Source organism: Silurus meridionalis, chromosome 8, assembly GCF_014805685.1.
Source record: "Silurus meridionalis isolate SWU-2019-XX chromosome 8, ASM1480568v1, whole genome shotgun sequence".
NCBI lineage: Eukaryota > Metazoa > Chordata > Actinopteri > Siluriformes > Siluridae > Silurus > Silurus meridionalis.
The window spans coordinates 24142615-24165752 of record NC_060891.1 but is presented as its reverse complement, the minus strand read 5'-3'; the positions used below and the strand labels follow the sequence as shown (position 1 = coordinate 24165752).

Below are 23138 nucleotides of genomic sequence, written 5' to 3'. Positions count from 1 at the left end.
TCGAGTTTTTCGTTTCCGAAAAGTGGCAACGTTTTTTATTTCTCTAACCAATTGGATCGTTAATCGTCGACCATGATATTATATAAATAAAAATGTTCAAAAATAATAAAAAAATTTAAAAGGCGTATCCCAGGCCCAGATGTTAACATCGTCAGACCTGGAATGCAGTGAAATAGCCAAAACGTTTACCATCTACTCAAACTCACCATTACTTTTACTGTTCAAAAAGTAATTTTACATTTTGCAACACTCCCGAAATTTGCGAAACTAACAGGATGTTACACAACCTGACTGAAGCAAGAGAAAATATTTAGAATGAATGTGGATGTCAGTAGTATTTCATATTACATACTGAATTGAAGATGATGAAAACTACATACTTCAGATTTTAAAATTTCAGTATTTCTAAAGAAGAACCAATATACAGTAAAAATAATAGGAAAGGAAAATAATATTTTATATAGTGTTAATGCTTAAAATAAGTCTGAATAATCATAGATTTAATAAAAAATGATTATAATTATATTATAAATATAATGATTATTTTTTATTATTTATATATATATAGAGAGAGAGAGAGAGAGAGAGAGAGAGAGAGAGAGAGAGAGATTTAATAAAATATATAGAGATTTTTTTTTTTTGCCATGAGGTATTTGCATGAGCCAGTTGTAGGCGTCAGTCTCACAGCTCATTTGCATAAAAAGAAGAAATTACCAATCAGGATGGATTTGTGGCTCTGAATATTTTCAGTATTTGTATCATTTATATGAGTCATGGTGGATACAGAGAATATTCCAGAACACTGCGTTGGAGTCAGCGAGAGTACGTCCTGAGTACACACACACACACACACACACACACACACACACACAGTCATATGCACACCTTCACATAAGAACACGTACTGTACTGTGTTAAAGGAAACTTGAAAGCCTGGAGGAAACCCACCCGGACAAAAATGTACAGAAATTCCGAACAGACTGGAACCCGAGAAGATGATGTGACAGATGAGGTGAGGTGACATCTTTTGATCCACAGTGTCTTTGAAGAAAAGCGCATTTGAAAGTGTCTTTAAATGTCTTTTTCATTGTAAAAATAAAGGAACAACTTCATCAACCTTCTTTATAGTACGTTTGGGCTGTTGTGTGCATGTAAACAATGTTTGCATCGAATGCAACGCTAGTGCTTTATTTTTTTCTTCATCAGAGTGCTGGTCTGGGACCAGTTGTTCCTTTACAGGTTTAATCTCCATGAGCTACAAATGAGCTGATCCTACATCAGCACTCTCCTGATCCGGCGCTTGAAGATTGTTCTCGTATTTACCTGTTCCTTCGTAATAGTCTTTTGCACTCAAAAAGTGAACACCGGAGCTGGTTAGTGTCTGTGGAGAGACTCCATGTAATAGAAGGTGGCTCCTAAAGCCCAGCTCGTCTCCACGTCGTTGATTTTTCTGGCCAGCTGAAACACATACAAGGTTAGTGTAGATCAAAAATCGCTAATTTTTCCATTTCAAAATTCCAGACTCAAATATGCAAAAGATTTTTAAGACCATATTCCAACTATAACATGTTTTCCATGCGTTTGGTCGCACGATCGAGGCGCTGTACTGTCATGGCAACTGCCGCCTCACAACGTAACAATGCCAGACGAAGTACGCAAACAATGTAGTTGAGTCAAAGTTAAAATGCTAAAATAGGACTAGAAATGCACTTAAGTATGCAAAATATTATGATTTATTACGACTATAATGTTCCTGTTATCATTTTTGTCACAAGACTCTTTGCTTAATTTGAAAAAATCTTAGATCTTAATATGTAGTTGAGTAAATAAATGCTGTAATAAAACTAGCAGTAAAAGTGTACCCAAATGAAAATATTTCAGTATTTCATTACAGTAACGAATTACATTGTTTTTGTCCACCACTGTAACGTAGCAACCAATCACAGGTCTAGCGCCGATCTTTAGATCTCCACCAAAAAATAAGATTTTTGGCCATGTTCAGAATAAATCTGTGTTTTAAAACATATTTTTCTATTCATTTTGGACTTTTGTCCACACTGACACGGCGTTTTCATGTCATGTTAGTCTGTAAAACTGAGGCTTTTTTCGAGTTTTAAGTCATTGACGTGACGTTTCAAAGGGTAGAAAAGTAAATAAACGGCGGGGATATGACGCGGATCGGAGCATCTTACGTTTTGCTCACGCACAGTACAGGGAACGTTCTCAGTGTGGATGAGCAACTTTTGGAAAATGATTGAATAGGAAAGTGTGAAGCGTTTTGGACAAAATTTTAAATGTTTTGGATAAGCCTTTGTTCTATAAAAAAATATTTTTACAGATTATTCATTAGATTTTAGAAATCTGAATCGAGCAATAGTATGGAAACACAAATATTTGTTCAATACTCAATGTTTTCCCCAATACTAATCCAAACCTGGAAATCACTCAAATCAAATTTCATACTTTTTCGTATCTTGTTTGTTAACAATGACAAAAGGACTTGTTATTTTGATGGCAGTGAAATTTTCATTGACACTTGGGCTTTAACAACCAATCGATAATCTCGGGATGCGGGTTAGCGTGACGGCGTGATAACACAGCCTCGTGAAAAATGGTGTACAGTACAGAGTCAAAGTAAACACAGCGTTAAGAATGAAGGCGAAACATCAGCACGGTGAGCAGAAACTGTAGAATCCTCATCCTGTAAAAAGGGTGTAGTTTAATCAAGTGCTATTGTGTAAAACTTTCTTTCGGCTTCTCCCATTAGGGGGCGCCACAGCGGATCAGCCGTATTCATGATCCGCATGTTTGATTTGGCACATGTTTTTATGCTGGATGCCCCTCCCCATTTATCCGGGCTTGGGACCGGCACTAAGAGTGCACTGGCTTGTGAAACCGTAATAGCTGGGGTATTGTGTAAACATTTTATAACTTAAGGACAGTCGCACTATGTCTGTTCTGTCATGACTCGCATTCGATTCGATTAAAACGGTGCGAACAAGCGCTAAATATAAAAGCAGCAAATAACAGCGACAGTAAAGGAGTGCAGACGCTGTTGTGGTTTTCAGCGAATAATTATGCGTTTGTACACCAACGCATATTTTTTCTTTTATAAAGCCTGTTAGCTCGCTGCGTTTCTCCGTTCCACTCTCTTTTTATAGCGTTCACCTACTACAACAGTAACTTATCTGTTTTCTAACGTGCTTTGCTGCGGCTTCACTACGTTCAAATGCTTGTATATTAAATTGATGCATAGATCATTTAATTATTATACAAATGAAATGAATTATAAATTCTAAATCAGTGGTTCTTAACCTTGTTGGAGGTACTGACCCCCACCAGTTTCATATGCGCATCCACCGAACCCTTCTTAATTGGAAAAATAAAATATGATTTTTTTTCACATTCAAAACATAGGTATATATTTTACTAGTGCACGAAATGAACCGTGCATCAACATCACTGTGTTTAAAGAACAAAACCATTAAAACATGGTTTTCACACAAAAACATAATAATGAATATTCACTGCAAATCAGTGTGACTTCTGCTGTTGCCTTTCAGAGACCAGTTCCGAAATGCACGGCTTCACCTTGGCAAGTGCCACTCTCAAATCATATGAGTCGGGTGTGTTTCTTGACCTCCGCCGAACCCCTGAGACTGAGTCACCGAACCCCTGGGGTTCGATCGAACCCAGGTTAAGAACCACTGTTCTAGATGCTTCACTATATACACTGTATCTTTACAACCAAGCAAAATGTCTGTATTTTTTTTTTAAGTATGATTGTCAACTTGCTGTCTACAATTATAATTAAAAACAATACAAATGTTGATTAACATAATTTGCACCTTGCATACTCAAATCCTTTGTTTTAGTTTTTACAGAAAGAAGCAACTCAGCATGATGTTGTTCAAAGGAGAAATCCCCCATACACTCCTCAACAAATGGCCACTATAAGCTTTAAAATGCCTAAATTAAAGATTTAGATTTTAAAGGTGTTGGAGGTGTTGGCATTTTTAAAGTACACTTTTATAAATAAATACCCTGAATTAGAGTTCTATATAGTTTTATTAAGAAAAACAGCTTAAATTTTGAATCTGATTACTAGCGATTATTTATTTTTATTATTATTATTATTATTGTTATTTTAGAAACCGATTAATCAGACGATTAATCGATTTTTGTCATTAATAACTGATTAATCGATGGTTTTAAGGCAACTTCAATTTTGATCCGATTGCTGGCGATTATTTTTTTCCCCCCTCCAATATAAATAAAAAATAGTAATAGTAAATTAATACATTTTCTAAATAATCGTTAGTTGCAACCCTAATTGCCAAAAATACTTACTTCTGAGAGATGAGCTTTGGATTTTGAGAAAAGTACAGGCTTCTGCAAGAAATTCTCCGTAAAGTGCAAAAATGCATTTGGTTTGCAAGGATGATTAGGGAAATGCTCCAAAGCAACTGGGAAAAATGTGTGTGATCTGTGTGTGTCCATGAGCAACTTTGTCTGTGTGATGTTTCTGTGTGCATGCGTGAGTGTGTTTATACCTTCAGCTCTTTCTCAAGGGGGAAGCCAAGCTCCTGCAGCAGCACTGAGATGTAGGTGAGGTCCAGACAGAGGAAAGGGTTTTCTCCTGAACTGGCCTCCATGTTCTTACACACTGCACATTCAATACAAACAGATCATTCAACGTTTCTGGAGTTTCAACAAATCAAAGGTAAAAAAAGAATTGCAGGAAATCCAGTGAATCCTACAGCTAAAACTCAGCAGTAGTTAAAAAAAGTGTTGGGTCATAAAATGTACAAGCCAATCAGGTTTCAGTATGCAAATGAATGCCATACAGCTCAAGTTTACTGCTTTTTTTGGGCTCTTTCAAAGCTGTTTTTTTTTTTTGTTTTGTTGATTTTAAGGGTAAAGATGGGGGCACATTTGTACATATTGTGACACCATTCTTTTATTTAAACTATTAATTTCCATTTAAGTACTTTTTTATTCTTTCTAATATCTAGCACTCCTAATAGCAGACCAAAACAAACTCCGCCTGAGAGGCACCATTACAATGATGCTAAATATATATCATCATTATAATAAAGCATGTGTGTACTTTAGAGTTCCTGTAATATATATGATGGAGCAAGTCTAAAATGAATTGTATATCCTTTATAAAATGAGATGGGGAAGTGGTAGGTCAGTAGGTAAAGCATTGGATTTAAAGATCATGAGTACAAATCCCAGCAGGACCAATATACAACTGTTGGGCCCTTAAGCAAGGCCCTTTACTCTCAGTTCCTCTTACCTGTTTTGGCACCAGCTATGTAGTCGCCTACTCGAAGGGATCCTCCGTTCTTCTCATCTGAGTCAAAAACACAGGAGTGATACCGATAAAGTGTTAATGATGAGATACAAAGCGAGATACGTGAGAAGAAATCAGCGATACTACGATAAACAGTGCGTACCGATGAGGCCCAGGTCCACAGCGCGGTCGTAGTAATACGAGAATGCATAGAACTCCATGTGCTTTACCTCTTCTGCTTTCTGCACTCGTTTGTAAATCATCTTCTCTACTTTGCTCAAACAAGACTCGTAGATGGGCTCTCCTGAAACGCAAAAAATCAACAACGACGATTTGAAAATATAGGACAGGCCTGAGCCTCAGCAGCTAAACAGGTAAAGCAGTTACACACAACATCTACTGCACAAATGTGGATTTTTAACAAGTAAATGTGGGAAAGTTGATGCACTCAACAACACAGTCCCCCATAAGGACAGTCAGGGAGTGTGGTAGAGAAAATTCGGACTGGTCCACTGAGTGAGTATGGGTAAAGGATTTGGAACTAAACCACTGAGAAAATGTAACAGAGGGAATTGGAATTGGACCACGGAGTGTGTGTGTAGTAGAGGAAATTGGGACTGGATCAATGAGGGAGTGCAGTTGAAGAAATTGGGACTGAACCAATGAGGGAGCGTGGTAGAAAGAATTGGGACTAGACCTCCTGAGGGAGCGTGGTAGAAAGAACTGGGACTAGACCTCCTGAGGGAGGGTGGTTGAAGGAATTGGGACTGAACCACTAAGAAAGTATGGTTGAGCAAATTGAGACTTGACTTCTGGAGGGAGTGTGGTTAAGGAAATTGAGACTGGACCACTGAGGGAGTGTGGTAGATGGGATTGAGACTGGACCTCCTGAGGGAGTTTGGTAAACATAACTGAGACTTTACTGGTGAGGTAAAGTGGATTTGGGATTTGGTCACATTAGAGAAGCAAAGGGGCCAAAAGAAACTGGGCTGCATTAAGTAATTTAATAAAGTATGATTTGAGACTGGATTGGGGGAGTCACACTAATGACCACAAAGGTAGGACTAAATTAGTTCTAGGCTTTAGGGGAAGTGTGGAAGGTGTGAACTGAAACAAGCCGTACCTGCTTTCTGACCCTTTAGTGTGTAGATGACCTCTGCATGCTCCCACTCTCCGGTGTAATCTGGAGCCAGACACGGACTCACTAGCTCCTGACCGCCCCCTACTGGATGAAGAAACAAAAATGAAACACCATCGGGAAATTAACATTACACACCTTGCAAAGTGTTACATTTTTTCTAAAGCTTGAAATGGAATATCAGCTTTTGAACATCTACAATTAATATTTAAAACATGACTATCATTTAAACTGCTACATTCATAATGCTATATAGTGCATATCCATAAAGCACATTGATAGAACCAGGATAACGTTATATAAGAACACCACCACATAAAAAAAAAATCTGATTAAAATTTCAAGTGTATAAAACACTAATCCGAGCGGCAAACTGCAGCATCGTTTCGAGCCTGAGCTAAATCAGTGCAACAGCTGGCCTCCAAGAAATTAATCTTTGGTGTTAAGAGATTAGATAATGGCTTATTTATTGGAGGAGGGGATGAGGTCTTTCAAAGCCAAAGATGAGTAGAGATTGAAAGAGCACGTACCAGGCTGTCCTTCAACCCCTCCTAACACAGCCAGTCTGGCAGACATCAAACCAAGTCCCAGGTAGCTGCAGAGAGGAACAGAGGGAGCAAATATTATCATTTCATCACATGTGGAGGTGGAACAAGGGTTCCTTACAGATAAGCAAAGAAATCATCATAAATATACTCAATATCATCTTACAAAGCTAAAGGAAGAAAGTATGAAAAGAAAGAAAGTATGAAAAGAAAAAGTATGAAAGAAAGAAAGAAAGAAAGAAAGAAAGAAAGAAAGAGATGGAAGGGTGTGGGGAGTAGAAATATAAAAAAGCAAGGAAAGTAAAGAGAAATGTATGAAAAAGAGAAAAAGGAAATAAAAAGAAAGAAAGAAAGAAAGAAAGAAAAGTACTTTTTTCTGCACTGAATATGGTTGGAACGACTCGACTTAACTATTGACTTGGATCAATGAAACCAGTTATCTATTTTAGAATTTCTAAATAAAAATTATTGAGTGTCCGTCCTGTAATCATTAGTGTGGGAGCTATGATACACACACACACACACACACACACACACACACACACACACACACTCTCTCTCTCTCTCTCTCTCTCTCTCTCTCTCTCTCTAACACACACACACAATATATTCATACGTCTAATTACGCAAAATATTTGTGAGTTTTCATTAGATCTTTTACAACACAACTTATGTGATCAAATTCATTTGCCAGGCCCCGCCCACTTTACCTGTGGGAATATAGATTGTGGCTGGTGTTGAACATCTGAAACGACGTCACGTAGTCGATCGGGGAGGTCTGGATGGTTTTCTGTGAGGAATCACAACATAAGTCAGGAAAACTTTTTCAACAATCTAGTAGGGGTGTAACGATACACTTATTCATAATAAACCGTTTCAGTGGAGGGCTTTTGGTACCGTGAACATGTGAACCGAATGCAATCCTTTTTACATGAGTTCCCTCACATTGCCTACTTTGAAACTAATGAACTTTACACAGGCTTTAAATAAAGACAGTGTCTGTTACACGGCTTGTATCTAAACAGTAGCCTACCAAGTAAGTCATTGTTCACTGTCTTCCTCCTTCCTTTCACAACTATTTCTCTCGAGAGTTTTTCTTTTGGCATCGATTTTTGGCAAAAAATCACCATCGGTGAAGCTTTTCTCCTGATGCTGTGCAGCTCAGAACACAGGTGAAGTGTGTTTTTTCATGCCCGGTTGTTTTCAGCGTGTCGAATGATTCGCATTTCCTGTAGACAGTCCGAGTGAGCGGCAGGTCAAACATCAGAGGAACATCATCCATATTTATGATGTGGTGCGGCCCGATTCAGTGGGAGCGCATCTGATTTAATATAAAGAGTTTCACTGGTTCACCTGAACCCGTTCCGCAATTTCATTGGTCTAATGTTAAACCCAGGAAAAATCCATAAATTAGCCGCTTCGTTGTTTAAGCGCCGGGGTTCAAATCGTGGGAAAAAAGTTGCGCCTTATAGTCCGGAAAATACGGTAATATGTATATATTAGATTTTTATAAAATATAAAAAATATATATATTTGATCTTTTATTTAAACCAAACGGGTTTAAAAATTACACTTTTAAAAAAAACATTTAAAAATGTAAACTGTTGATGCTTTACAAATGTTAATAATAATAAACTGCATTAATAAAAAATTTTAATTTTATGTTTTGCATTTCTTCCTGTACCGAAATTGAACCGAACAGTGACATTTAAAACCGAGGGATGTACCAAACCGTGAATGTTGTGTACTGTTACACCCCTCTAGAAAAGGTAGGAAATTCCAGTGCCTATAGAGATACAAAACCTACAAGTGTATAAATAGAGCTAAAATTATTTAGCTGTACAGTAAATAAATGTACTGTAGCTACGGTTTTGGTGCCAATCCTTGCGGATATGTAAAAGAAAATTGTAATGGATAAATGTAAAAATATATTTGACTGCAAACGCACAAAATGTATAAACCACATATACAAATTTCACTCAGATTAAGTCACAGGGTGGAGACACGTCTAATCACAGGATAAATTAGTTTCCTAAATCCTAATATTCATGTTGTGACCTATTAAAAAGAAATAGTCTCTTCATCCCGCCCTATCCTTCTTTCTCTCTCTCTCTCTTTCCCTATCTTTCTGTGGGATTAGCAGGACATTTGCAGATTATAGTAGAAGACAGGAGGTTGTCCTGATAGTTTGTTAAGTGAGACATGGCTTCATTATGAGGCATTACCACTATGTGTGTGTGTGTGTGTGTGTGTGTGTGTGTGTGTGTGTCGAACCTCATCCTGTGGTGAGAAAGTGATCTGGGTCGAGCCACCTCCTAGATCCAGCATGCCCACTGTGGGAACATCAGACCCATGAAGACCACCTGAACCAGAGAGATGGAAAGAATGAGAGAATGAAGGGAGAGAGAGAAAACGAGAAAGAGGAGCAGTCATAAAGCGTATAAAAATGAAGAAGGAACTTATAAATAAAATGAAATTAAAATAAAAACAGTTTTTATTTTAGAAAGCAAAATATATATTTATACATACACACACACACACACACACACAGTGGAACCTCGGAGCTTGCGGCCTCAGCGCTCGCGACCTCGCATGCTCGCGACTTTCATTCCGACCGGCGACTCTCATTCAGATCGGCTTGTGAGCAACCGCGAGCTGCTCAAAACGCTAGTTTTAACATTTCTAATCAAGGTTTATCTCATTAAAACACACTTCAGCATACTATATAAAGTGAGTACCCATTACTGTATTTTCTGTACTGTATTGTACTGTATTTTCTGTACTTCTCTACTGCATACTTCACTGTACCTGTACTTTATTTCTTTTTATTAAGCATTGTAATGCTGTTAATTTACATAAAGTATTGTTAAAATAGTCTAATAATTAAGTGTTATGGAGTGAAATAGTGTTATTTACTCATTTAAATCGATTTTGTATAGTGTTCTTTGGGTTTTACTGGGTTGGAAGGCGTATCAAAGGTCACGAAAATTGAACTCGACCGGTCTTGGTCCCTAACCTCGCCAGCTCTGAGGTTCCACTGTATGTATATATATATATATATATATATATATATATATATATATATATATATATATATATATATATATATATATATATATATATATATATATATATATATATATATATATATATATATATATATATATATATATATATAAATAATAAATTATATTACCAAAAGAAAGAAAAAGAAGGGGGGAGGGGGCTAACAAGAAAGAAAACAATTAAAAGGAAAGTAAATGTACAGTCAATAAAGAAGAAACAAGAAGCGTGAAATAATAATAAAAAAAATAATTTTTAAAAGGAAAAAAGCAAAGAAAGTAAAGATGAGGTTGTAAAGAAAATGCTAGAAAGCAAACACTTAACATAAATAAAAAGGAAAAAAAGTAGGAGAAAGAATGAAAAGCAGAGATTTTTATAGCAGAAATGACTCAGTAAAATAAACAGGCACAGAAATTCCTGTCATTATTTCTTCATGGATTTTATCTTCATTCGACTCCCAAACAAAATGCAGTCAGCGCTTAGTTTCTGAATGAAGGAGGATCGAATTCCAGTCTCTCACCTAATAAAAAGTTTACGGTGATCCAAGCAGACACTCCTGTACAACAACAAAAAACACAGCACACAATCATTAGTGCTTGAATTATTGTGCAGATTAACACCAAACTCCGTATCCATCACATTTACATTAACAATGACTTGAAATAACAATGATTTCACTTATATAAATGAGCCGTTGAGGGTCAAGGGCCTTTCTCAAGGGCCCAGCAGTGGCAGTTTGGCAGTGATGGGATTTGAACTCCCAACCTTTTAAACAGAAGTCCAAAATCTTAACCGCTACCCCACTACAACATCGGTTTTCACTTCTCAAATCTGATTGGTCAGAAAGTGTTCATTTCTGTAGCTCAGAGAGTCGCTGTTACACGAACGATAGAAGTAAAGAGATAATTTATTTATTTGTTGTTGGCTTGGACGTTTATTCACATTTATTTCAGTTTATGAACACTTCACATTATCCAAAACTATTTTGGGTTTTTCAGCTTAAATAATTATCTGATGTAATATTTAATAGAAGACGTCTTGAGTGTCAGTGTTTTTTCAAACACAGTTAAAGAACGGGGAGAAACAAAAACAAAGAAATAGAAAATAGAAAAAATGAGAGGTACAGAGAGAGTCAGAGAGAGTAAGAGACAAAAAGAGAGAAAGAAAGAGAAAGAAACAGACAGAGTAAAAGACAGACAGAGGGACAGACGAAAAAGATACCGAGACAGACAAAGGATAGAGAGGCAGAGAGAGACAGAAAAACAGACAGAGAGAAAAAGGGAGAATAATTAAGTGAAAGAGAGAACAGACTAAGACAAAGAGAAAGATAGATACAGAAAGGAACAGAAAGACAGACAGGGAGAGTGAGCAAGAAAACAGACGAGAGAGAGCGAGAGAGAGAGCGAGAGAGAGAGAGAGCGAGAGAGAGAGCGAGAGCGAGAGAGAGAGAGAGAGAGAGGCGAGAGAGGCGAGAGAGAGAGAGCGAGAGAGAGAGAGAGAGAGAGCGAGAGAGTGAGAACAAGGTTGAAGGTCTTTAAATGGCAGAGATTGCTAGAACACAAGTGCAAGATCTACCTTGTCTCTTGGATGTTCTAAAGCATGCACAACAAGTTGTTTATTAACAAAAGGAATGTTATAACCTTTGCCATTTAGCTTATAAATTATATTCATATTATCAAAATCTAAATCTTGAATAGGTTTGAATTCTCACAGAAGATCAAATCTTTAAAGAAAATGACATTTGCTGCTTAGAGAATTAATGGCGGTTAATCCGTTTGTGCAGATTAAGTGGGGACATTATCCTGTGCACTCGTTACTGCTCAGGAAAAATACTTAAAGGATTGGAATAAAGCCTCGTATATGCATTAGATGCTGCCGGATGTGTTATACAACAACGATTTCTATATGTGACAATGGGTAGAGAAAACGTGAAGTCGTGTGACGTCGAGTTACAGGACTGGGTACGACTCTCTGCAACAGAAAGTCTGTTTAGGGTGAAACTCAAGAACCATGAGAATGAATTTAGACTGATATATATATATATATATATATATATATATATATATATATATATATATATATATATATATATATATATATATATATATATATATACACATACATATATACACACACACACACACACACACACACTGTTATTATTAGAAGCAACGTCCACCGTTATGTCATATTTTAACACTTTGGTTTTACACAAGTGAGTTCACTTCCTGGATGCACACACAAGTTTTCAAAAGCCTGTCAATTCACTGGGCGAAGTCCATCACGCAACCCAGTCAAGGTTATTGCTATAATTACATGATGCAATCGGGTTTCCTTGATATGTAGACGTGCTGAACACACTCTAGAATCACTTATCGCTGTGCATGCGTTTGTATGTAAAGTCAGTAGCTGAAGTTTTGTTTGCATGTTGATTTCAGCTGAACTTCTCGGCTGAACACTATTTTTTGGTTTCACTCTGAACCCCCCCACAGAGTTGTACAGCGAGTTTCACACAGTAAACAGAAAAACACCTTGTTGCTGAACGTTTTTGGTAACAGCGGCACTCGAATCGGCCAACATTAAGCTTCACATGGAGCACTGATCTGATCTCACAAGCAAGAAATGTGATTATGTTTTCTGACTACAGTGCAAAAATCAACCCGCTATGTATGATGTCTTTCATGGACAGCTAAAGTGGTGCATTGTGGGGATTTCATGTGTGCACTTGATAGAATCCCAAAATACTACCCAGTGTTTGGTTTACGAGATCGCGCTGTTTAACTACAATGGACTTTTTACACCAAAACCGTTCTCTCTGGCTGTAGGAAAGAATATGAGATGCGACAGTTATACATACCCTCATCTGTACCATCCATGATTGACACGCTGTCAGGTCTATGAGGAAACGAAGACTTAGAAAACACCTCCTTCACCTAGAATAGACAGAGGAAAACATGGAGAAAGATGTAATAAGGCCATTTCCTATCTGAGTTTAGAATGATCAGTTGGAGAAATGTTTCAGGTTTCAGAGCAGAACTAACTGATATCTACTTCTGGGTCCTGGGTTCACTGAAACTAATGCTATAGATCTTAAATTTGTTTGAGGTGCTCTATAGCTTTTAAGGTCATCAATCAGTATATAGTGTATGATGCAAGTTTAAGTACTAGGGACCAAAAACATTAGGACACTGATGCCTCACTGTCTGGCAACATGGCTGACAAACTTCTAATTTCCTCATCAGTCACTGCAAAAAACAAGCAGGTCGAATCGGCAGGTACGACGGTTTAAGGAGCAGAATCATTGCGCTACATGCCGAACTTACAGAGAACAACAACCTTTTCCTGTCAAACGTACTTTTACTCTTGCATTAGTGTGTACTGGAAAATCTCGTCTGCCATATTTTATGTAGTGTACCTTAAAAATCGAATATCTAACTATATACCGGAGTTATAAAGGTGAATTTACATTCCCTTTCTCTGGTGAAGCACGTTCATGACGTGGCGACGCCTCAGTGACGAGCACAGTTTACACAAGAATGTAAATTAGGCAAGAACTGAGTACATACAGATCCTGTTCACCTCCTTGTAATAGTATGAATCATTCACTCCTCCCATACTGCATTCATTAATTCTAACAAAGAAATAGTGAACTCCAACAGGATCTCAGCAGCTGTCTGATTTTATACTGGCTATAAAGACTGTATGATGTTATGCATTGCTCGACTGCTACCTGATTGGCTGGATTAAAGCATAAATAAACAGGTTTACAGATGTTCCTACTAATAAAGTAGTCGTTCTCTGACCGTGTCCAGGAGGTGTGTTGCTTTCTCCCCTGGCAGCAGCCTGAGTCCCGCTGTGGCTCGCAGGGCAAGAGGGGTTGAACCCCACTGATCGGGAGGCACGGTCTTCTTTGCCACCTCCAACAGCGTCAACAATCCTTCTTTACACTGCAACACGACAGAATCACAAGAGTGCGTGTCAAACCTCGTCTCACATCAAAGGTGCCTTCAATGCTCAACTCTAATTTGTTGTAACAGCAGCTCAGCTGGTAGTTCCAGCTGTAACATAGGGCTGCTTTTAATGCACTCGTTCTCACACACAAAAAAAAGGCAAGAAAGAAAAAGAAACAGCACAGTGAAATACTTTCTTCGCAAATACCAGCAATGTCAGAAAGCTGGGGTCAGAGCGCAGGGTCAGCCATGATACAGCATCCAAGGAGGACAGACGATTAAGGTCCCTGCTCAAGCGCCCCCAGAGTGGCAGCTCTGAGGGTTTGACCATGTTGACTTTAACACGTTTTTATTTGAAGGCGATTTTTTTTCTCCGTTCTGTCGACTCAGCGGAAAAACGACTCTTTTTGAAAAACACGTCGAAGTGTGAACTGTGAAAACGAGGGCATGTGTTTATTTGTTCGCCGCGACGTTTTGAAGAACCGTATGCCGTTTGCGCATGCGCAGCACAGGGACGTTCTCGTTTCCAGACGTTTGTGTGGATGAGCAACTTTTGGGAAGCGTTTAAAAACGGAGGTGTGGATGCCAAGCGTTTGTAGACAAAAACAACGTTTTCGAATGTATCCGGATTAGTGTAGGTGTAGCCTTAAACCCCCTGACCTTCTGATCAGTAACCCAGATCACCGCTCATTGGTGGGCTTTTTACATAATCAAAAACGAATGATAATTGTGATTATTCACAACTATGAAAGGAAACTTCTGCGTCAGCGCTTTGTAACATTCTGAGGTAACTTTTTTCCCCGGACAGGAGACTTTGCAATTTCTGGTCGCTTAAAAAACTAAAAACACGTGTTGACAAGCTTTTTCAACCGTTATCGCGTGCTTAAATATAAGGGTTCAATAATTGGGTATAGGTTTAATGTAGAGATGAAGTTGGAAAACTCCAATTGTATAGAATTGTATCATTAACCCTTTACACTGTATGGACACCTAATATTTATGTGTTTTTAAACATCTAATTCCTCATTAATTCCCTATACGCTGTTACAATAAGCTCCACTTTTCTAATAAATCCACATTGAAAAGAGTGAAAAGATTGGGCGTCATGCCGAGAGTCGGAACGGCGGTTTCGTCATCGCTAACTTCTGCCTCGGGTCCATCGAGCACATCGACATCACCGATCAGGTATATGTTAAAAATGTTGGGTTGTTTTTTAAATTAGCATCAATAACTTTTATGAATGTATCAAAATTACTGTCAAAATATCAAACTGTCAAACAACTTATTGTTTTAGATATATTATGGGAAGTTTATGGGATGTCAAGGTCAACTACTGGGCCACAAACCGATCCTGGGCCACACGAAGAAATAATTGTATATATATATATATATAAGAAATAATGTAAATATCATTTACATTTTATTAATTTTTCGAGGTCTGCAGGGCGTTTTATTCATATTTTTATTATCGCATTCACTTCCGCATTTTATTTCCTATGCATTGATAAACTAAGTTCCCACTAATTCCGCTTTATGGTCAGTTGAGTAAAATGTTTTAAAATGTATTATTTTTAATAATGAAATGAATAATTTCATCATATAATATGTATAATGGCAATATGATATACACATTATGGTGTTAAGCATGTGCATCAAGCACCCCCAATGCCCAACCCCCACCGCCCCCTGCATACCCCTCTATGCGTGAAACTGTTTCGTGGTGGACCAAAGGCTGGGGACCACCGCTGTAATGTTTCTATACTGCCAATTTAATGTATGAAATTCAAGTAATCACACACATCACTTCTTCCATGTATGGTTTTAATTCAACCCCTTGATTTTTTCCCCTTCGAGAGTGTGCCCGAGTGCGTTTTAGCATTGAGACCTACCTTTTGCGGATCGTCGGCGTACGCAGACAGTCCCGGTTTTATCGCTTTAAACGTCTCCGAGCCCAATTTCGTAGCGGCTGCAACAACATAAACATTCCAGTTAAGGATGAACACCAGCGTCTATGACTCAGTGAGAGAGAGCTCAAATTGTAAATAAAAGGGTGTAACTCTTAAATTTAATCTGTAGCTGGTTAGACCATCCGATTACAATACGCAGTAAGTGCTTTAAAAGCGAAAACGGGTTTTACTGCAAGAACAGCAAATGCACAGAATTGTTTCAGTCTATGACTTCACTAACATCAGCGTCGTCTGCGTAATCATATAATAACACCTATGAACAAATACTTTGGCCTGAGATACACCTTTATACAACAATCTGCCCCATTAAAGTCAGAGAAACATACTGATAAAGACAGAAAGAAACACAGATGCAGAAAAAAGAAATTAAAATAGAGAGAAATAAAAAGAGAGAGACACAGACACAGGGGCAGAGACAATCTCTGTGGTACTGACAGACACGAACAAATAGAAATAGGCAGACAGACGCAGATTCAAAAGCAGAGGCAGACGCAGAGGAAGACACAGACGAGAGGACAGACACAGAGGCAGAGACAGAAAGGGACACAGAGGCAGACGCAGTCAGAGACAGACACAAAAACAGACAAAGAAACAGAGTAATCACTGAGACAGAGACAGACACAAAGTCAGACACGGACGCAGAGACAGACACAGAGACAGTTGCAGAGTCAGAGCCAGACACAAAGTCAGACATGGGCGCAGAGGCAGACGCAGACAAAGAAACAGTCAAACACTGAGACGGACACAGAGACAGAGTAAGACACTGAGTGAGACACTGAGTGAGACACAGTCAGACAGACACAGTCAGACAGACACAGTCAGACAGACACAGTCAGACAGAGAGACAAACAGAGAGTCAGACACTGAGACAGACATAAACAAACACAAAGCAAGAGAAAGGTTGACAAACACTGTCAAAAGAGACACAGAGAGAGAGAGAGAGAGAGAGAAAAATACTTGAACCTCCTCCTGTCCCTATTGTTGATTTCACCACTGATATAATTCTGATCTGAGGGAAGCCCTGATCTCTACTGCACTTTAACCTGTGGTGTGTGTGTGTGTGTGTGTGTGTGTGTGTGTGTGTGTACCATTAGGATCCGACTGAAACTGAAAGATGTGGATTCTTGTCCCAGTGCTTCCAGCATCAAACATGATGCCATAGTGGAACACTTCACTGACCACCTCGGCTGAGGTCGGCCTCTTGTGGAGCTCTGATTTGTAAAGCTGCTCCAGTTGCGATTTGGACATTTGTGTGCTCTCGAAATGGCGCTTCACATACGTGAGGTACACCACAAGGCAGACCACCAGGAGAAAGACGAAGGCCAGCTTTGGGATCTTCATGCTCGTGGTCCACTCTTTGATGGTGGACAACGTGCTTGGGGAGGGTTTCGTCTTCTGGGCCGTCATCTACCTACAGAACCGTGATAAGAAAACAATCATGAGCTTCCTCAGGAGGTTCATGCACGGAGAGAACGACCTGGATCTGACCCAATAAAGGATTTTTAAAAAAGAAAGGGGAGGGGCAGGGAATTTCCGAATGTAAAACTTGGAATTTTCAAGTTGTAAGTTGAAATTTCCAAGTTTAAAACTCTATAAGAAAACAAGACAAGTTTTAAACTTTAAAATTTCGACTTACAAATTGAAAATTCTACATTTTAAACTCGGAAATCCCCCCCCCAGTTATTTTTAAAAATCCGATATTGGACATAATAAACCCATTATAAACATTTATAAAAAAACTTTTATAAAACTTCAAGTTTATTTCTTCGAAAATGTTTTTTTCCCTCGAAGGTTTTAAATTTTAAACTCGAAAGTTTTGAGTTTTTTTTCGGAAATAAGTGGCCCTAATACACCATCGTAGACCCGAGACTCATTTCCCCACACTCCTGCTTCTCTAAGGCAGATGTGTCCAAGACCCTGTAACTTTATATCCACAATATAGATCACATTTCCAAGCGTAATACGACATGCCAGATTTTTTTGCATCATGTGTATAAACATAAAACACAAGAGTGCTTTCATGCTGCATGCACCACACTCACCACAGACCTGTTTACAGAAGCTCATGCACCCAAAAGGATTCATTGGCCGTACACAGAATGAGGGCATGTTCGAACTCCTAAAACTTTCAAGCTCTATTTCCCAAAACCCCACAGACTCCTTCAGTCTGCTCAGGTTTATCTGACTTTTAGCTGTCTCATAGGGCAGGGATTTCAATGAAATTGTACTTAAGTACAAGTAAAGTCATCGCTCTGAAAATCTACTCAAGTAAAGGTAAGTAGCTCATTTAAAAATGTACAGAGTTACTTTTTTTCACAGTGGGGGGTGTGGGGGGGGATTCTAGTGTAGTTGAAAAAGGACAAGGAAATATAAATCTTAAACTAGTCATTTTTAATTGACTTTTGCCAATTAAAGTGCAATAACAAAAAAACACAAAACTCTACAGTCCATGAATTGAGTCTAATGTGAGTTATGCCCTCACACACACACACACACACACACACACACACACACACACACACACACACACAAAAAGCTCCTGTTATCATGTCATTTATGATAATGAGAGAAATAGCAACACATCGCACACATCAGACAACTTTGTATTCGACGCTATTTCGCTTTCAGCCGTATCGTCTGCATCACTGGCGTCTGTCTTGTCCGTCTCCATCTTTCTTTCTTGGGAATTAATAAATGCAGTAGTTCCTGAGGTGTCATTTTTCGCTTTCATTATTTTTCGATTGTATTTTTTTAAATAAATAATAATATAAATAAATAAAAAATAAAAGACATCCTCCTGGGCCAATTTACTGCACTTGTTTCGGTCGCAGTGTTTTTTTTCTATGCATCAATAATTTAAGCCCATGATGCACTGATTTTGCATTATGATAAGCTACATTTTCATTATATACAGTGAGGAAAATAAGTATTTGAAATTGTCATCGTAGGTGCATGTCCACTGTGAGAGACATAATCTAAAAAAAAAAATCTAGAAATCACAATGTATGATTTTTTAACTATTTATTTGTATGATACAGCTGTAAATAAGTATTTGAACACCTGAGAAAGTCAATGTTAATATTTGGTACAGTAGCCTTTGTTTGCAATTACAGAGGTCAAACGTTTCCTGTAGTTTTTCACCAGGTTTGCACACACTGCAGCAGGAAATTTTGGCCCACTCCTCCACACAGATCTTCTCTAGATCAGTCAGGTTTCTGGCCTGTCGTTGAGAAACACGGAGTTTGAGCTCCCTCCAAAGATTCTCTATTGGGTTTAGGTCTGGAGACTGGCTAGGCCACGCCAGAACCTTGATATGCTTCTTACAGAGCCACTCCTTGTTTATCCTGGCTGTGTGCTTCGGGTCATTGTCGTGTTGGAAGACCCAGCCTCGACCCATCTTCAATGCCCTAACTGAGGGAAGGAGGTTGTTCTCCAAAATCTCGCAATACATGGCCCCGGTCATCCTCTCCTTAATACAGTGCAGTCGCCCTGTCCCATGTGCAGAAAAACACCCCCAAAGCATGATGCTACCACCCCCATGCTTCACAGTAGGGATGGTGTTCTTGGGATGGTACTCATCATTCTTCTTCCTCCAAACACGTTTAGTGGAATTATGACCCAAAAGTTCTATTTTGGTCTCATCTGACCACATGACTTCCTCACATGACTCCTCTGGATCATCCAAATGGCCATTGGCAAAATAAGACGTGACTGGACATGTGATGGTTTAAGCAGGGGAACCTTCTGTGCCATGCATGATTTCAAACCATGACGTCTTAGTGTATTACCAACAGTAACCTTGGAAACGGTGGTCCCAGCTCTTTTCTAGGTCATTGACCAGCTCCTCCCTTGTAGTTCTGGGCTGATTTCTCACCTTCCTTATGATCATTGAGACCCCACGGTGAGATCTTGCATGGAGCCCCAGTCCGAGGAGATTGACAGTCATGTTTAGCTTCTTCCATTTTCTAATGATTGCTCCAACAGTGGACCTTTTTTCACCAAGCTGCTTGGCAATTTCCCCGTAGCCCTTTCCAGCCTTGTGGAGGTGTACAATTTTGTCTCTAGTGTCTTTGGACAGCTCTTTCGGTCTTGGCCATGTTAGTAGTTGGATTCTTACTGATTGTATGGGGTGGACAGGTGTCTTTATGCAGCTAACGACCTCAAACAGGTGCATCTAATTTAGGATAATAAATGTAGTGGAGGTGGACATTTTAAAGGCAGACTAACAGGTCTTTGAGGGTCAGAATTCTAGCTGATAGACAGGTGTTCAAATACTTATTTGCAGCTGTATCATACAAATAAATAGTTAAAAAAAATTATACATTGTGATTTCTGGATTTTTTTTTTTTAGATTATGTCTCTCACAGTGGACATGCACCTACGATGACAATTTCAGACCCGTCCATGATTTCTAAGTGGGAGAACTTGCAAAATAGCAGGGTGTTCAAATACTTATTTTCCTCACTGTATGTAATTAAATGAATAATTAAATCACATTATGAATAATAGTACCCTGGACCCTAGATAACAAACCACCCCCTCTGCCCCGGTCCATAAAATAAATGTCTTGCAGGAAACTAAGTCTTAATTCAAAAAACTTGGGGACTTCCGCCACACACACACACACACACACACACACACTTTGACTGTTTTAATATTTATGAACCCCAGCCTATTCTTCTCTTCCTCAGTCACCTGTAACACACCCTTTTACTTCATGAACACCACACACTCTCTTTATCCATCCACATGTGCTATACTCTCTCTACACATACACTATAGGGCCAAAAGTTTGTGGACACCTAACCATAAAATCCATATGTGCTTTCAGAACAAATATTCCCCATTAGCTGTTATAATAATCTCCACCGACAAGCAATAGACATATTCAGGAATCTCAGACTTATTTTTATTATTATTATTAATAATAATAATAATAATAATAATAATAATAATAATAGACTCAAAAACAAGGAGACATAATAAACTAAGGAAAAATAATAGAAAATATCTAAAAAATTAAATATTAAAAACTACTTGTTCTGATTTGCAATCTTAATAGAGCCATGTAACTATATAATACAATTTACATTTTACAAACAAGTACTGTACAAACATTAAATAATACTAGTACTAACTGCTGGCTGTATCCAAAAAAAAAGCCTCGTATCCTACTTGCTTACTAAACAGCAATATAGGATACAGCCATAGTAAAAAAACGCGCTTGCTATAAGAGGTCGGTGTATATATTCTTATTAAATCAAAGAAATTCGGCTAACTACCTCGTTTTGACTGGGCAAGTCGTGTGTTCTCGTCGTGTCGAAATCTTCTTCAGGTTGTTCTTCATGATAAAGACATGAACAGACATTTGGGGAGATAAAGAACGCCAGGTAATACTGTGACAGCCCCGCCTGTGTCGCACGTTGATGACGCAGGAAGGGGGCGGGATGATGACGTGGAGGTGGACGTGGAGTCGGAGTCTACTGATTTCATTGAATTATTTAACAAACTAAAAAGAAAATAAGAAAGAAATGAATGAATAATAAAAAACAAAAAAACAATTACAAACAATGATGATTACTTTATATCCAAATTGTCCCTGACATAAGAATAGAATGCACACCAGGATTTACTTACTGATATAACTGTATTTATTTCAATCACGTTTTTCCTTTTATATATATATATATATATATATATATATATATATATATATATATATATATATATATATATATATATATATACAGTACAGACCAAAAGTTTGGACACACCTTCTCATTCAAAGAGTTTTCTTTATTTTCATGACTATGAAAATTGTAGATTCACACTGAAGGCATCAAAACTATGAATTAACACATGTGGAATTATATATGGAATTATATACATAACAAAAAAGTGTGAAACAACTGAAAAATGTCATATTCTAGGTTCTTCAAAGTAGCCACCTTTTGCTTTGATTACTGTTTTGCACACTCTTGGCATTCTCTTGTTGAGCTTCAAGAGGTAGTCACCTGAAATGGTCTTCCAACAGTCTTGAAGGAGTTCCCGAGATGCTTGGCACTTGTTGGCCCTTTTGCCTTCACTCTGCTCACCCCTAAACCATCTCGATTGGGTTCAGGTCCGGTGACTGTGGAGGCCAGGTCATCTGGCGCAGCACCCCATCACTCTCCTTCTTGGTGAAATAGCCCTTGATGCCTTCAGTGTGACTCTACAATTTTCATAGTCATGAAAATAAAGAAAACTCTTTGAATGAGAAGGTGTGTCCAAACATATATATATATATATATATATATATATATATATATATATATATATATATATATATATATACAGTACAGACCAAAAGTATATATATATATTTAAAATGTGCCTTCACAAAACACAGGCTTTTTTTTCGTACCCTAAGTGTCACATTTAAAACACTGATTTGAGGAACTGGTTCTATTACAGGAAGGCCAAATATTTGGGAGGCTTATTCATTATTTCCTGGTCTGGTTTGACTACTTCTGTCATGAAAGCACATACCATACATTGCAACATCTAAGAAATGTACATCGATACTGTTTCCTAGAAAAAAAGACATGGTTTTGAGAATTCAATGTATGCATATATTGCTATATATCTTTCTACTATCCCTCACTTCACTGTTGGATAAATCACGCATTAAATAGGAACTTTTCATTCATCATTTCAGTGATAATCTTCAAGCTTCTGGAAAAGTGTGCTCAATCAGCCACCATTAAAGTCAACAGTGGTGGACAATAATGAAGTAAATGTAATTTAATGTACTTATGTAGCTTTTTTTTCTATGTATGTCTATACTTTCCTGAAGTGTTTCCATTTGGGAAGACTTTTACTTCAACTTTTTACTCAACTACATTGTGCAAAATCAGTTCCTTTTTATTTATGAGAGGATAAAAACGTAACTGGTCAAACCCACGTGAAATAGTTTTGATTGCCGCTTGAAACATTAGTTTAGTGTCTCACATAAAGTTGATTACGCAAAGAGTCTTGTGACACAAATAATAATAGGAACAATATAGCCATAATAAATCAAAATACTTTGGATACTTAATAAATAATATTTTTGTACTTTTACTTAAGTGTAAGTTTAAAGGGCGCACTTTAACTTTTACTGGAGTAATATTTATCCTACTGTATCTCTTCTTTAAA

The 23138-nt window shown here is 38.0% G+C and overlaps 1 protein-coding gene across 2 annotated transcripts; it reads right to left on the bottom strand.

Moving 5' to 3' along the window:
- Positions 1-1167: 1167 nt before the first annotated feature.
- entpd6 (ectonucleoside triphosphate diphosphohydrolase 6) lies at positions 1168-21398 on the bottom strand. 2 transcript variants are annotated; one of them, XM_046856510.1, is made up of 14 exons: positions 21245-21398; positions 17051-17373; positions 15885-15961; positions 13849-13992; positions 12903-12978; positions 10566-10601; positions 9257-9345; positions 7693-7772; positions 6968-7032; positions 6423-6521; positions 5463-5603; positions 5303-5359; positions 4554-4666; positions 1168-1458 (listed from the first exon to the last, which is right to left on the bottom strand). In XM_046856510.1, exons 2-14 carry the CDS (start codon positions 17367-17369, stop codon positions 1375-1377), a joined length of 1380 nt encoding a protein of 459 aa, XP_046712466.1. In that variant the 5' UTR covers positions 17370-17373; positions 21245-21398; the 3' UTR covers positions 1168-1374. The 2 variants fall into 2 exon arrangements, with proteins under 2 accessions (XP_046712466.1, XP_046712465.1); XM_046856509.1 differs by having other exon boundaries at positions 6423-6524; positions 21245-21397.
- Between the last annotated feature and the right edge of the window lie 1740 nt (positions 21399-23138).

Bases quoted from the DNA above. Each gene is read 5' to 3' on its own strand.
- entpd6 (XM_046856509.1), bottom strand. From the start codon at position 17,369: ATGACGGCCCAGAAGACGAAACCCTCCCCAAGCACGTTGTCCACCATC. The intron at 10,602-12,902 runs GTATGTATAACT...GTTGTTGTACAG, and splicing joins CATGGATGGTACAGATGAGG to GAGTGTCTGCTTGGATCACC. The intron at 7,773-9,256 runs GTTCGACACACA...GATTCCTCACAG, and splicing joins CTTTCTCACCACAGGATGAG to AAAACCATCCAGACCTCCCC.